We start from the raw sequence: 16,496 nt of genomic DNA, 5'->3' as shown, positions 1-16,496 counted from the left end.
AACAAACTCCTGATCACTTTAAAACCAGTAAAAAAAATCTGTAAAAAAAGTATTGTCATTTATTTAAAAATGTATCTGCACACTTTTGTCTGTTTGCAATTATGCTAAATGATTCAATGAAAGCAGGCATAGTTGTATTCTGCAAACATTTTTCCAAACGTAGGAACTATTACATAAGAACATTTCCAGATTTGTGCCGATGTGACAGTACTGTCAAATATACATATAAAAAACAAAGTTTCTCTGCATCCCAAAACCAAAGTCTGACCGTGCACGAAAATCCTGGATCCTGTTTATTTAATACAATGCCCAGTTAAGTAAACATAATTTACTTGCTTCTTTTTTTGCTCATATTACAGCACATATTGATCTGCCAGTACTGCAGCATCTCTGAAGTCCAATGTTTGAGTGGTTCACTGCCCCTTGTGATAAATCAAACTAAAACAGAGATAAACAGAGTGACAGAACTTTGCTCCTTTACTTGTTTGCGTTTTTTGGAAGCTGGGCTGTGGGAGTGATTATATCCTGAGTCCTTTACAGTTCAATGTGCGGTCCCGTTCTCAGCAGTAGAGCAGGGCTGTCATTGTGCTGCACACCTACAGGACAAGGTTCGACAAAAGTGGACACAAAGTTCGGACAAGATGCAAAAATCTGTGGCTTTGGTTTCTTTGCTGTTGTTGGGATGGATAGGGACCCTCCAAGGACTCCCTGTTCTCCCAGATCCTCTTTACAGCACACAGGAGAACTTTGATCTGAGCAAGGTGAGAGGAGAATCTTTTAAGTTTCGCAAGATTAGTTGAATCATCGAGTATAACAGCAAGAAATAAAACTGTTTAATACTAAAGATAAAAGCAAGGGAGCACATGTAGAGCTATTAGTTCTTGTTTTAGTGTTTCTTGCCTTGCATGTCCTACATAATACTTAAGGAATATTTTATATATGTATATAAAAGCATAAAGGCATTAAAATCAAAAATGTCAACTTTTTTAAAGTACAAAGTATGCATAGAGAAGAGGCTGAATGGCTAAAACAATGTTTTATAGTTTGGTTGCATTTTAAAAATCTTTCAAAAATATCTCAAGTGTGTGATTTTATACTTTCTGTATGTGCAATGTTTTTTATTTTTATGACAATCCTGTTAACTCTTCATGACAGTTTTTGGGAACATGGTACGATGTTGCAAAGGCGAGTAGATCTCCATACATGCAGCGCTACAGCGGAGAACGGGCCATTGGCAAGCTGGTGCTGCGGAAAGGCAGTACAGATGAAAAGCTCAAAATGACCCGAACTGTTCTCAGGTTGGATTACAAATACTGTCATATTTCAGACTTAAAGGAGAAAACTCCTAAAATATCAATCAGCAAATGTTTATCACTTGTTCACTTTTCAATGTCTTCTATGAATTGGAAATTTGTATTTAAAGTCACATGAAGTCAGAAAAAACACACATGCAAATTAACAGATTGCAAAACATTTGAATTTCATCTGCTTGATGATCAAGGCCAAAATCAATGTTTACCAAGGCTTTCAAAAGTTCAAACTGGGCCACAGTCAAGTATAATCGATGTATAAAAAAAAACAAAAACAAAAAAAACCAATCTTGGCTCAAGTCGACTATTTCGACATCCAACTTTTTGGATGTCGAAATATAAAAAGTTGGATGTCGATATATATTCTGGTTATTTTATATTTCTCCACACACACATATTCTTGGAAATTTCTGATGAAACACAAATTAAATTTATGTTTGAAGTGACAGCAGAACGTATGAATTTACCATTGCTTTACATTTGAAATGATGCTCTCTGTCAGGGGTGTCAAACTCATTTGGGCCAAATCAAAATCATGAATGTCCTCAAAATTTTGTGGAAGGAGATATTGATTAAATCCATTAACAAATTGCAAAAATATGAATTCATGGCCGACCCTGCATTCGATGAATACTTCTTGAAATAAAATAATATTGAACATCATTTCTCATTAATGCTATGTAGTAGTATACAGATAAAAACTGCTTTGATTTAGTGATAAAAAAATGGGAAACATTTTTTGACAAGACAAACTATCATGTCAATCCTCTCTTAACTTTCAAGAATAAAGTTGCAATAAAAACAAGGAAAACAATGATTTAAAAAAACAGATGCTGCATTTGATAACCACAGGTCACTCTTAGAATCACACAATTTAATAAAACAAAAATATTTAAGCAAAATTCAGCAATTGGGCTCACTCAGAGGTTTCTGTGTTGGGACATTAGCGAGCGTTACAAATGGTACTTTTCTGGAATTTGATTACTAATAGTTGATTTGATTTGATCACTTGAATTAAAGTGTATTTTGTGCAGACGGGGAACATGTCTAGAGAAAACTGGGGATTATGAGATGACCTCCACACCAGGACGATTTTTCTACCATGTTGCAAGTATGTTGTCTCACTTTTGCTCTCTATTAATTTGGTGACTGTCCTCTGATGATCACCCGAGGAAATAACTCTTGTTGGGCCTTTTCTCCCTCTCTGCAGAGTGGGGAGCCGATGTGGATGCTTATGTTGTTCACACCAACTACAACGAGTACGCCATTGTGATTATGAGCAAGCAGAAATCAACAGGAGACAAGAGCATCTCACTCAAGCTTTACAGTGAGTTTTCACCTCCTGTAGAGTCACCTTTGGAAAACAGATGACGGAAATTATTGACACATTCTTAACCAAATACTCTTTAATGAAGCGCAAACATGAACAGACGTAGGATGTGGATTTCCTGTGGCACATTTTTAACAATACTTCAAAGATAACATGTTGAAAATTAAGAAAAGTGTTTGTCAAATGGAGGTTAACCCTCCTGTTATGTTGCGGGTCAAATTGATCCGTTTTAAAGTTTAAAAAAAAATTTAAAAAGAAAAAATAGTTGGAAGTATTTTTTTCTGCATGAAACTTTTTCTATTTGTCTTAATAGGTGCCCTCTACATATAAATTGAAAATGGTTCATTTTACACATTTGCACCACTCTGCGTCTACATTTTACATAGATACTGTTCGGGTCAATTTGACCCAGCAGTCAAGTTGAAGGGTAAAAAGGGTTAAAAAAAAATGTCCTATTCTATTTGTTTCCTTGCAACTATGAACCATATTTCACCACACACACACAAACACCTTAATATAATATCAAGATTACAACCAAAATTAAAAATATATCAAAAATCAAAACAATATTTTTTGATATCTAAAAGGCTTTAAAAAAAAATCAAAATTTCTGTTAATAACAGTATCAACTTTAATGTCAGTGTTCAGCAAGAAAACAAATCCCACATTTTATTCTTCAGATGAGGACAAAATTTAGCTTTCAGTCTGATTGCGATCCGTCTGGGCTATAACAGTGCAGGTGGTGATTTTGGTAAAAAAAAAAAAAAGTAAATAAATAAAATGAATAAATACTTGTCATGTGTTCTCTGTAGGTCGGACAAAGTCTGTGAGACCAACAATCCTGGAGGACTTTAAAACTCTGGCCAGAGAGCAAGGAATGGGTGACGACGCCATTTACATTAGAAAGGACAAAGGTAGGCAAACACATTTGCATGCAAACATATGCTAAATAACAAAAACAATATTTTATGAGTCATATACTACTTGTCCCAACAGAGACTGTTTTAAAATCAGTACACATTGTCTATAAGTGATTCAGTCATATATGAAAAAGGTTTCCATTTTCTCTGTGTGCAGGCGACTGTGTTCCTGGAGAGATGGTGGCCGAGCCGACGCCTCAGCCTGAGCCTAAGGTAGAACCAATCATCCACAACCATTGGGCAATATGGAGTTAAAGTTTTACCACTCTATTTTGTGGTACTATTGTAATAATGATTAAAGTGACAATAAGAACTATTCATTTCCTTTTTTTAGGTGACTGCATAACAGAGAAACAATAGCCCAACAAGCACACATACTCCTCTTGAAAAAATTGTAATAAGTTTTTTAGGATGTAAATCCCTACAATGTGTGTAACTGCATTTAATCATATTAGCAAATTTGTTAAACGGTGGTGAAAAATTGTAAAAATAATCCCGACAATACAGACAGTTTTTTGATTTTTAACGTTACTTGGAATTTATCATGATAACGTCAAATCAAAATCTTTGTATAAGAAATGATTAACTATAAATTATAGGATAAATGCCCATCCCTAATAATCAGATGGTTGAAACCAGATCTTTACATCCACTGTAGTAACAAACATATAACATGTTTTTCCATCACTGTTTGACTTTAAACTGGACAGCATTTAATCTTCAATATAATATATATAAATATTTATGAGAGTTAGGAAAACCAAAATATTTTCTATTTGCTAAATATAGAAATAATGTGTTTTTGATTATTTGTTTGTATTCAGTAGCTTTAAAATACTAGTAAAGTGTATGTAATACAAAATTTTAACCACCAGGTTAGGGAAAAGTATGACTGAAAAGGTCTTCACAATACCTGATATATTGTATTCTAGGGGGAAAGAATATATGCTCTGTGCTCTTAGCAATGGCTTACTTTTTGAAATCTAAAAACATGCAGTTGCATGGTAAATAGATAATATGATGATTATAGATAGATAGAAACATACATAATCCGTTTTCTTTGCAACCTTTCTGTTGATGCTGACTAAGTTTTGTTTCTCCATGTTGCAGCGGGTGAGGAGAAATATTGTCTCTTCTTTGACTTTTGACGACACAGAGGGCTCTGGTATCGGCTCTGGTATCGAAGCACCACTGTTCAATGGAACCAGTGAGAGATGAGCTACATTAAAACATCACTTTAGTACCTTTATAATATCTAAAGGAGTCACACGTCGTCTCTGTCTGTCTTTACAGTGGCATGCAACGCCTCTCCGGACACCGGACCGTGTTTCGGGTTGTTTAATCGCTACTTCTACAACTCTTCCTCAATGAGTTGCGAGCTCTTCCAGTATGGCGGCTGTTTAGGCAATCAGAACAACTTTGTGACAGAGAGAGAGTGTCTGCAGAGATGCCGCACAGAGGGTGAGAAGATATAACGTTCTGCTTGGAATATGTCATTGGTATTTGACCAATAAGAGGGATTTAATCGAGGTTCAACTTACTTGATTCTCCAGCTGTGTGCCGTCTTCCCATGGCTCCTCAGCCCTGCACGGGTCAACCAGCTATCTGGGTCTTCGACCCATCCACTGGACTGTGCGTGCCCTACAAACAGGGCTTCTGTCAGCCCAATGCTAACAAGTTCTACACTAAGGCAGAGTGTGAAGAGTACTGCGGGGTGATGAAAGACGGTGAGGCAGTTTGGAGATCATCCCAGATACACATTTTGCAGTAAATAAGCTGAAGATGTTAATCTTTGTGCAATTTGGTAGAATTTGCATTCATTCATGAACAATACAACAGGAACCCAATGAAAGTTTGGGTCATAAAGTAAAAGCCTTATACAGAACATTTTATGTATTTCTCTGTTTGCAGATGGCCTGCTGATGTCAAACTGAGCAACTAAGGAAGCGCTGCTGCTCTTCAGATCTCTTTTCACAGAGACGAATCATGAATCAGAATCAAACAAGGTGCACAACAAAAGTACATCTTAGCAAATCAGCTCTGATGTCAAATCATGTCAAGCTGTCAATAAAAAGTCAATACTTTGTGGGTCGGTTATTGTTGCATTTCTGTTTGTCCGTGCAGCATTCAAAGTAACAGAAGGTTCAAGTTTACATTACATTAGTGCCGTACAGATACAAATGGAACAGGACTTCTTTAACAGCAGGAGTTTCAATAATAAAAATCTGATGTCTTTCAAAAGAAAGATCATGGTTAAAATTGGTCAATATCTGCAAATATTCTTAGTTTTCTTATTTTACTTTGTTTCTTCATATATTTTGGATTTAATCTTTATACAGAGAATACTGTGCAAAAGTCTTCATACCTTCGACATCCAAACAACTAAGTGAGGTGGGGAAACTGGGACACATGATGCTGCTAGTGGTCTCTCATGTTTGGCTAACTGTTCTCTCTAAATTGTCCTTAGGCATGAATGTTTGGTTTCATGGTTGGTTGTCTTTCTGTTGCCCTGTGTTGGACTGGTGACCTGTCCAGGGTGTCCTGCTTCTAGCCCAATGGCTGCTGGAGAAACTCCCCATTAATCTTGCATTGACATGAGGATTGTAGGCTAATGGATGTATGAATGTAATGTGACAAAAAGTTGGCAGGACACCAAATTAACTGCATTTTGTCAAATCCTCTCAGTTTATATATATTTATAAATCAACATGTTTAAACTATCTGCAAAAATGGCACATCTTGCATGTTTAAGCTGCCTCCTTTTCCTTTCAACATCTGTTTTAATGTACAAAGCAGTCAAAATGTGTCCTTTACACTGTAATTTATAATACGATGAGTTTTGGTTCTGTTCTGTAAAGATGCAGAAGTATATTATCGCTGTTTAAAATGGGAAAATGTGCAAAGATATACATGTACAAAATTAATTTTCAGGTTTTTTTAAAAGAAAAAAAAAGTGTAATTTGAGTGTTTGTGTTTATCTATCCTGCCAAGAGAGAATCAACAAAGAGCAAAAAAGATGCTCTCAATCGAAATCAAGGAGCTTTTAAAGCCAACTTCCTATTCAAGGTCAAAACCAGGAGGTGGCGATATTCTTCAAACTAAACACGACCCTCCTGAGTTTTTCAGTAGCTCTCTCTGATTTCTGTTCCCATGCAGTGACTTTAGTCAGCAAATGATGAGTCATTCAGAGCTGAAAAAGTCACCACTGCAAGCTTTCTCTCCGGTGAACGAGCCAGGCTTCCTGTTCTCGGTTCCCAGAGTTCCCGGCTGCTGGCAGTAGAATGCTGGGAATATCCGGAAAGGAAGGGGAAGTGACATCACAGAGCTGACCTTCCGTACCAGGCCAGTTCACCTGGTGCACGCTGCACGAGAGGTGCCAAACAACCAAACACACAAAGATAGCAAGAGGAATTTACTTTGTCTTACTCTCTGAGACTCACACATAGAAGAGTGCATATTCAACAGTGTTCCTGACACATTTTGACACTTTGAATTTGTTTTCCAAGAAAGCAGTGAAAGAGAGACTCTTGAGGTTCCCATGAAGAGAGAGGAAGCGATAACCTCGATTAGTTCTGCAGAAAACTTTCCGACACTGAACTCACCACAAATCTGACAATAAAATTCCCACCACAGCTTCAGCTGCTTCTCACTACAGCGAATACTTCAACTTTTCATCTGTTTAGCAATTATTTTTAAATTTTACTGCTGTACAGACAGCAGAAATAACTTTTTATTGCTCTGAATTTCTTCGGCTCACTGAATTTACTGCTCCACTTATATTTTAGAACATGACCTTCTGCTTAAGATAACATCCAAACTCCACAAAAAAAAAAAAAAAAGATTTTATTTGGTAGGTAGGAGGATTTTGTCCACAAACGCATTACTTTCTGGTCCTTATGTTTCCTCAGCTGCCTATAAGAGGCTGAGGAATATGTCAATCCTCCATCCTGATTGGATCTTAAATTTCTTTAACTACTTGTTCAAGATGTCCACCACAAAGAAAATGTATCTTAATGTTTTAAGAGTAATTGATTTTTTTGATTATTTTAGATTTAGCCACTTAACTGTGGTCAAATTATCATATTTTTTAGAATTTTGGTTTTAAATTTTCCAATGTTTTAAGATTCCTTGTTATTTTTTGTTTTTCATATGTATTCGCTTTTCAGCCCTTAGAGGGAGCCTCTATCAAGGGTGCTCCAGTCCAGTCCTCAAGAGCTGCCGTCCTGCAACTTTTAGATGCATCCTTACTCCAACAGACCAGAATCTGCTCTGAACAGACCTTCTAACGAGCTATTCATTTGATTCAGGTGTGTTGGAGCAGGGAAGCCTCTGAAAGTTGCAGGATGGTAGCTCTAGAGGACTGGACTTGAGCACCTCTGCTCTATATGAGTCTCTGTACAGCTTAGTTCTTTTATTTTGAAAGCCTGTCTTTTCTGCTTTATTGTTTCCCTGTTACTTCTGTGTCCTTTTGTCACCTTTTTGGTCTGAGTCTTGATCATTTCTTATTTTAAGTTGTGCCTCTGGTTTGTTCACATTTCAAATAGTTGCTTCCTTGTTCCTTGTGTATTCTTCAAGCATTTCTCTGATGTCCTCATTTCGGCTTCAGTTCTTTGCCTCTCCTCTCACAGCTGCACCCTGTTTCTAATCAGCCTGTTGATCGCTCCTTGTCCAGTGATCAACACTCAGTAAGTTAATTGTCAGAAACTACTGTTACCTGCATCATTCCTTCTGGGGCTCCTGTAGTTCTTTTCTTTAGCATTACCAGGGTTTTCGACCTCCCCCCTGAAGTCCGAAAGAGGGTCAAAAGACCCTGAGTCCAAACTGACGACTCTGATGGCTCAAATTAGCATCCCTTCTTCAATTGTAAATGTGGCCATTGACCGTCAGGCCAGAAGGTAGGAGTGGAAAATCATGCAAAAAGTGTAAGCAAAAGCTAGCTAAAATCCTTCAGGTCAGTCGACCCTTCTCTGGGCTCCAAAGGTAGAAATGTTAAATGACCCTTCTCTGGTAATGCTAGTAATTTCCCCCTCGCCCGTACCTCCTCACTGCATTTGGGTCCTGTGCTACACCATTCTGTGACACAAGTATCATTAAAGGCACATATTTTTTTATTGCAATCCTCACAAACTATGCTGTTTTCTGTTTCTCTGTTAGTACATTTCCCTCTTTTTTTACTGCATAGGTATGACAATTCTTGTTCAGCACTGGCTTTACTCATTTTATTTTATTTTTAATCAAAACACATTTTGTGCACATCTTTCTTAAAATCTAGCTGTGGTTTTGACCAAACAAAGTGAAACAGAAGTAATTGGGTAAATATTTCACATAGACTGAAGCCTGACATATTCCCTGCAGATATTATCAGCATTTGAAGAAAGCTTCGGTCGTTACACGTACTAAACTCAAACCACACGTGCAAGACACATAGGTCAGTTTTCCGCTCTAAACTACAATCTGCTGTGCAAAACTATTTAAAGACTGTTTCATTTATATACTTTGGCTTCAAAGACCCTCTTTTTAAATTACATTTTTAATTCAGTGCATTTACATAGCACAAATTTAGCAAATTTTGTTTGTAGTTTAGTTGTTTTTTAATTTGTTTGAAACCATTTAGGGCAATATGCTTAATAAAATTAGAAATGTCGACGTGGAGGACAAGTACCCTGTGAAAGACAAATAGCATTTCAAAACACTGACTAAGTAACAGGGAGAAAAGACATCAGTGAATACCTGACAGAGGGCCTGGTGCTTTGGGAACAAAATGCGAAAAACATGAGTATGGCATGAGACACACAACTGTGTGTAGAAAGGATTTGTGTTGCCAAAGATCCAGACAAAAGAAAAAAGGAGAAATCTGAAAAACAGAGGATGCATGTTTCAACCTAATGCTCATTTGCTGCTTTTCATAAATTATGGTATTGTTGACAAAAGTTTTGCTGAAATAAAAGAGTTAATAAAGATGCATTAAATAAACAGTGAAGAAAAAATATCCACCATTTACAGAAGTCAGTGTCTGCAAGCAAAAATGAGCATCTGTACAAAGAAAGAACACAAACAATTCTCCAAGTGCCACAACAAACTAAACAGGTATGCAATGCAATCCTGTAAGCATCACTGAAGAAGTTCTCACATATTCAGAAAAATAAAAACATTAATTCCAAGATTCATCTTATTTAATCACACTGAAAAGTGAGGCATGCATTTACATTCAACCATGAATAGAACCACATTTACTGGAACAACAGTTGCTAGTTTGGTAGAGGATATCTCTACCAACTATGCACATCTAAAGATAGACCTTTTTCCACAATGGTGGAAGCACAAGCAGATTCTTGATTGGATTTTGCTTTGACTACACCAACACATGAACATGCTTTGATCTACAAGGCTGGCTATATATTTCAGGGTCTTGAAGGATACTTTCAAGGACCATGCTTCTTGACTGGAGAAAAGTAGACTGCTCCCTCTGGGTTGGGTGACGGTCTGGGTTGAGTGATTCCTCCACTTAATTTCAAGTGGAAGAGTTTAGGTACCTTTGCATCTTGTCATTAGTGATTATTGATGGACGAATGTTTTTTTTTTTGTGCAGTAAAGCATCTAATGCTGGACTTTTGAGTTGAAGACAGAAATGAAGCTCTTAATCTACTTTCCACCTTTTAAAGATTGTGCAATGTCAATCATGACAGAAAGAATGAGCCACAAATGTCCAAAATGTGCTTTGTATGTAGAGAAGCATTTATAATGAGATTACAAAGGTGAGCTTTGTTTACTTATTAGAGGACTTCTAAAAGTTTCACTCGATTTTATCCAGGAGTATCAATTTGAAGGATGTCCGGGTTAGTGTAAATGCATGCCAAATGCTCACCAAAATTTAGGAAAATGTTAAATTGCTTCCTTTTATTTCACAATTATGCCTGACTTCATGTTGAATGGGGTTTTCAGGAGTCTGTTTTACTGATTTCTTGTGGACTTTACCATTCAAACAGCTGTGAAAAGATGCTGAGCTCTCTTTTGGGATGACTCATATGTGGTTCTAGTAATGCAGCGTTCACCTCTGTGTTCAGTGACCCTTGACCGACTGACCTGAAGAATAGAATATTCTGCCCTCCACCGTCTGTCTCTCTACACAGTGTGACACTCCGGCCCACTCTGCTCTGAATGACCTCTCCATGACATACACACACAGAGTGTAGCTGACCACTCAGCACACTCCCAGATGAGATACACACACACACCCCACCGTAGGAGTCGGGACATTCCTTTCCCCAGGTGGCAGAAAAGAAGCAGCCAGATCAATGTCCTAATGGGCTGCAAACCAGCGGCAGACAATTATTAACCCCTGATGGGTGTGAGGTCCTCCTCTACCAGGACAGACTATTGAATGACCTGTGTGCCTGGGGGGGGGGGGGGGGGGGGGGGGGGGGGGGGGGGGGGGGGGGGTTGTGTGTGGTGAGAGATGTATTTCTGTCATGTGGACCTGGTTAACCACCATACAAGAGGTGTCCTATAGTGAAAAAAATGGGACGTATGTTTCAGCAAAAATATGCTCTAAATAACGATTTATAGATTTTTAAGTATCAAAATGTATTTTGATACATATTTTGTGCATTTACAGATCAATACGGTTATATGGAAAGATTGAAAAAAATGACGTTTGGATGATGTCATATCTACGCCCCCCGTTTTCCTCACTTCACCATTATGACAGCTCTCTTAAGTTTAGTTCCCTTGTCCGCCAACTCCCCATCTCTCTTTCGCCCCTAGGCCTCCACTTCAAATCCAGCATGTCCATGCTTGTGTGTGTGTGTGGCGGACTGGTGGTGGGAGGACAATAGGCAGTAAGGGGACTAGCTGAATGGGACTATTGAGCCTGCTCAGCCAAACAGAAAATCATCTCCCATCTCACTTCAAACCCCACAGTTTCACTCTGTACAAGCGGGCCTTTATTCTCCATAATTACTCACTGATACACACGTACACACACTTTGGCACACACACACATTTACATATATACAAATGCATATTGTTTGTTTGCTTATGTACCTTGATGTGTACATGTATGTTGCATTATAAACACCAATGTGTGTTAACTTAGACAGTTTGGAGTTCTGTCTAAATGTATTCTTTCTGGATGGAAATAAAATAAAACAAAACAAAATGATTATATTTAAAAATTATACTTATGAATTTTAATAATGTATATGCTTCATACAAACATGTAGACAAATATGTTATACAAATAGTCTTATTTTTTTCTGCCAATATGACAATGTTTTAGCCTTGAACCCGTCAGCCTGCATGTTAAAACCTCGCCTTAGCTACAATTGCATGGAGCCTAAAAGTAGGATGGGAAAAGATTCAGTCTAATCACTATAATCTCCAACCCCATTTAAGCCTTATTTTCTCTGCTGTAATAAATAAATATTGCTGCAACATCTGTGTCACACTGTGTGTTAACAACCTAATTCACTGTAAGCCCCTTAACTAGAGGAATTACCAGAAACCACCTGTCAGACAGAGGCAGCAGGCCTCGACAGAGAAAGTGCTGCTGAATGGTGCAGATATAGAGGGGCATTTAAACCCAACAGTCACTCCTAGCATGAGATTCTCACCATAAGCATAAATAGCACAGCTTCACTGTATTTACACTTAAATATAATGCTGAAAAAACAGATTTGATGTAACTTCATTCTAAACTGGAAAGCAAATATTATCCCTATTGTTGTTCAATAAAGTGATTATTTCAGATACATAAATTTCACCTATAACATGATATATGATGATTTTGACACTAGGATTTCAACATAGATAGTGAACAGCACACGTCTGTCTTTGTTATCTGACCTCCTCTTCAAATTAATATTACTTCACAGACAGACTCTCCTGTAAGCAAGTAAAATGTGTAGGAGAGTCTGGCAGTCTACAGAAACAGGTGTGGGAGGGGGAGAGCAGAACGAATCTGCTACTCACAGCTGGAAAAAACACCGGTACCTCTGGGACTTTTTCTGTCTAATGAAAGGGGTTTTTTCATGTCTAGTTAAACCACTCACTGTTCAGTTATCTATCTACAGTATCTATCTATCTATCTATCTATCTATCTATCTATCTAGCTAGATAGCTAGCTAGCTGAACGGTAACAAGAACTGAAATCAAGAGCTATCTAGAATCTAGATAGCTCTTCAGTTCTTGTTACCGTTCATCTGTGCGATGATCAAAAGTATTAGATTAATTTAATAGATTAGGAACTGAGGACGCTAATTGTTTTTGTTCAGCAAGAGGAATTGGAAAAGTATGCAAATTTCTCCTGGATACAAGATTCTAGTTGCTCAATTGTGTGACTGCTGTACTGTTTTCCTCTAATGCACCAATTTCGCTACTTCAGATACATTTTAGACTGTTATTTTTTTTCCACCAAATTTGAGTTGTCATGTCAATAGAATAAACCTCAAATTAAACAAAATAGGTTCTAACTATAAACACCGCATCAAAAGATAGGTTATTCTCGGCATAGATAAAATCCATTTCTGTGATGTAAGTTGTACAAATTATAAACATCTAAATTCTCTTAAAAATTTTGTCAGTGTTTTTAAAAGTGGATGAGTTAGAAACCCAAGCTTTTTTTCAAGTTCATGTTTGTATGCACATACTTTATCTACTAAATTTTAGGGCATTATGTGTTCATGCCTCATTTTTTGTTAGAAATGACCTAATTGAATAGATGTTGCTGTTATACCAAATTTTGCACTGTCTCTGTCTGTTAAATACATTTTTACCAAGAGATGATGTAATATAAACCATCCAGCATTGACGTGGTTCTGGGATCAACACACATTTTGCACCAAAACACATTCATCTTTGGGAAATGGAACCCATTTTTTTCCAAAAAGAAAGAATGCTAGTGTGATGACAGAAAATTACTGTTGTGTTTGTACTTATATGTAATTGGATGTAATTTGATGTTACTCAGGGCAATAATGTGTCTGAGGTGGATGTAAACTCCATCCAATTTTAACTCAACTGTTGGATCAACATATCACAAGTTTGCAAAACTACCTCATCATCAGCAGGACTTCAAAGACAGAAATGTTTGTGTGTGTAGAAAAAGAAGAAACAAAAAACTCAAATAACTGATTTCTTGTTATTCTGGAATTGAGCAAATAGCAACAGTTTTGCTCATTAAAAATCGCCTAACCAGGAAGATTGTAGGATTTAATATGAAATTGTGATAAAAAAAAAATTATGTTTTTTTCAACAACAGCCGCGTTTCCATTAACCATAAATAACAAATCATGTTGATCATCTACTCCAACACTAGGATAGACGAGTAGAGTGAAACTCAGAAGATCTCAGCTTATGCATCTGCACAGGCAGCAACAAGAATAAAATCTTTTTCAAAAAATCATGGTCAAACTAAGAATTCATACAAATATATGAATTCTTATATTTTATGTTCTCAAAATTTCAAGTAAATATTAGTTGCAACAAAGAGTGCAGGCATCAGGAGATGTGCTGAAGCCGCATGCATGCGTGTGACGGACAGGGGAATGCTAGGTTTGGAGGGGGTGGGTGGGTTGAAGCTCCATATGGGCACCGCCCTCCCCCAACCCTCCCCACCCCCGAAAACAGGCAGATGTCAAATGGGACGTGCCTGCCTGATGGGGCACAGGGTCACACTGCACAGGGGCAAATAACAGAACAGGAGGGGGAGACAGAAAGAGGAGAAAATGTCTTCCTGCCAACAAACCCTCTTGCCCCCCCCTAAATGCTCCCTCCTCCTAAATGCACCAAAAAAGATGCACACACATGGTGCCAGAGACAAAGCTGGTGGTGCAAAACATGCCAACACACAGGCTCTCTGCATAGCATTACATTTATTATTCTGGCAAGTAATAATAATAATAATAATAAAAAATAGAACAAATTGATTGCTGAGAAAAACATGCAAAATGAAGAAATAAAAAGAAAACAAAAATATAAATTCAAAAAGCTAAAATAGGAATACATTTTAAATACAAAATACATTTCAACTCCTCTGCTGACAATGGAGGAACTGAAAAAAATATTGTCAAAGAGTATAAACATAACTCTAGCTGATGGTGTTTCTCTTAAGCGATACAATAAAAAATAAAGAATAAAAAATATTGAAGTAATATTTGATTGTGGAAACTTCTTTTTATCATTTTATAAGTAAATAACCACGTGTTTGTTTCTAACGCTGTCATTCTTACTGATGTAAATGTGAGGGATGCAAAACAAGCTGTGCTCATATTAAAGCTTATTTTTCAAGCTATAATATAATATATTTAATATACAGCTGATGTGGCTCTAAATAATTATCTAGAATCAGTAAATATTCTTAAACATTTCGATTTTTTTAAAAATGCTTACATATTTATCAATTATTACTGTCAAGTCTTAATTTTTTCATATTTAATAGTTAAATATGCATTGCATTCACAGGAGCTTGTGAAAAAGCTACAAACGATTGTAATAGGACAGAAAAATTATGGTTACATAACAGCTTAAACTGCAAAATAAATACACTTAAGTTAATAATATAAATGTGACAATATGAAAAGATAAAATTAGAATCAAAACAGATATAAAGATTAATCTATTTTTTTCTACAGCATAAAATTTGTCTTTGTATGCAACATCTCTCACTCTTAAATTATCTTTAGAGAATTTCTAATTATGAGTCATCTTAGACTATAATTTACTATATTTTTGTTGTTTTACATGAGATGGAAATATATCACGTTTGTCTGTTAGCTTGTCTTATTGATGTAATCACGAGGGACGAGCAATCTAAATATCCTCATTTAGAGCTGCATCGGTCAAGTTTGATCATTTTGATAAGAAAATATAAATATTAGTTTTTCTATTCATTTTTGATTTCAGATTGTTTCAGATTTTTCATATATTACTTCTGGCATTTATGAGACTTTTTTCCAACTGGGTGAGAAAATACATTTTCCAGTCGCACCTGAAAATGTCCAACTGCAGCTGAAAACGCCAAACTGCCGCCTACCCGAAATGAGCACCGAGCCCAATTAACACCTCCATAAAACAGTTTCACTGAGGACGAAGTTCATCACAGAGCTGTTGTGCTTGTTTTAGTTAACTGTGGTGAATGAAAGGGAAAGTGGTTGTACTTGATTATAAATTGCACAGTGATTGCTGAGTGTGCAAGGCGGCAAGCATGCCTCTAATGCGTCTGGGTCTCTGAAGGGAGATGCAGCGGAGACAGGTGTCTGTTCTGTTGTGTGTGGGTGTGGAGGTATGGGCTTCAGTCATAAACAAAGCAGGCAAATGGACACACACACATGCACACAAACACAGAGGCAGATCTCTGAGCTCTGAATGGTTACGCCCGCAGGGCAGGAGTAAGGTTACTTTACATACTGCACTTACAGCTCCCTTTACCACTGGGGTATAAAATGGATTTGAATGAGAAAGAGGAGAACAGAGAGGGAGGAGGGTGAGAAGAACAGAGGGGAGGAATAGGGTGGGGTGAGGACTCCCTTTTGTGTAACAGGAGGTCTGTTGCTGCCCTGGCATGGCTATGGAGATGGAGGAGCGGGGGTCACTCTCCCTGCTCTTCCCTCCCTCTGTCCTTTGACTATAGGCTGGCTGCTCCATCTCTCCTCCTCGTCCTTTCCTCCCCATTAGCATAGCAGCTGCCTGATACGGGGCGTAGGGTGGAGAATGGCCAGGTTGGGGTGTGCATATGTGTGTGAGAGTGTTTTTCTGCAGAGGGGAGGGATGTTTCAGAGGGAAGGGAGGGGGGGGGGGGATGAATAAGAGAGGCGGGGGTGGTCCAGTCAATGGCGGTCCGTCTGGCTGGTGAATAGCAGCTAAAGCAGGCCCCTGGAAGATAGACAAAAGAGCCAGGAGGGGAGGGGATGGGGTCGGGGTGTGTGTGAGGGAGATGGA

The 16,496-nt window shown here is 37.6% G+C and overlaps 1 protein-coding gene across 1 annotated transcript; it reads left to right on the top strand.

Moving 5' to 3' along the window:
* The first annotated feature begins 507 nt into the window (after positions 1-507).
* LOC116725029 (protein AMBP-like) lies at positions 508-5,646 on the top strand. Its single transcript, XM_032570892.1, has 10 exons — positions 508-761; positions 1,156-1,298; positions 2,345-2,421; positions 2,521-2,637; positions 3,453-3,554; positions 3,718-3,773; positions 4,671-4,767; positions 4,854-5,021; positions 5,114-5,287; positions 5,472-5,646. Exons 1-10 carry the CDS (start codon positions 642-644, stop codon positions 5,492-5,494), a joined length of 1,077 nt encoding a protein of 358 aa, XP_032426783.1. The 5' UTR covers positions 508-641; the 3' UTR covers positions 5,495-5,646.
* The last annotated feature ends 10,850 nt before the right edge of the window (positions 5,647-16,496 follow it).

This window comes from Xiphophorus hellerii, chromosome 8 (assembly GCF_003331165.1).
Source record: "Xiphophorus hellerii strain 12219 chromosome 8, Xiphophorus_hellerii-4.1, whole genome shotgun sequence".
Classification (NCBI taxonomy): Eukaryota; Metazoa; Chordata; class Actinopteri; order Cyprinodontiformes; family Poeciliidae; genus Xiphophorus; species Xiphophorus hellerii.
The sequence above is the reverse complement of the archived record's forward strand: the minus strand, read 5'-3'. Positions and strand labels throughout refer to the sequence as shown.

Bases quoted from the DNA above. Each gene is read 5' to 3' on its own strand.
- LOC116725029 (XM_032570892.1), top strand. From the start codon at position 642: ATGCAAAAATCTGTGGCTTTGGTTTCTTTGCTGTTGTTGGGATGGATA. The intron at 4,768-4,853 runs GTGAGAGATGAG...CTGTCTTTACAG, and splicing joins ACCACTGTTCAATGGAACCA to TGGCATGCAACGCCTCTCCG. The intron at 5,022-5,113 runs GTGAGAAGATAT...TTGATTCTCCAG, and splicing joins GCAGAGATGCCGCACAGAGG to CTGTGTGCCGTCTTCCCATG.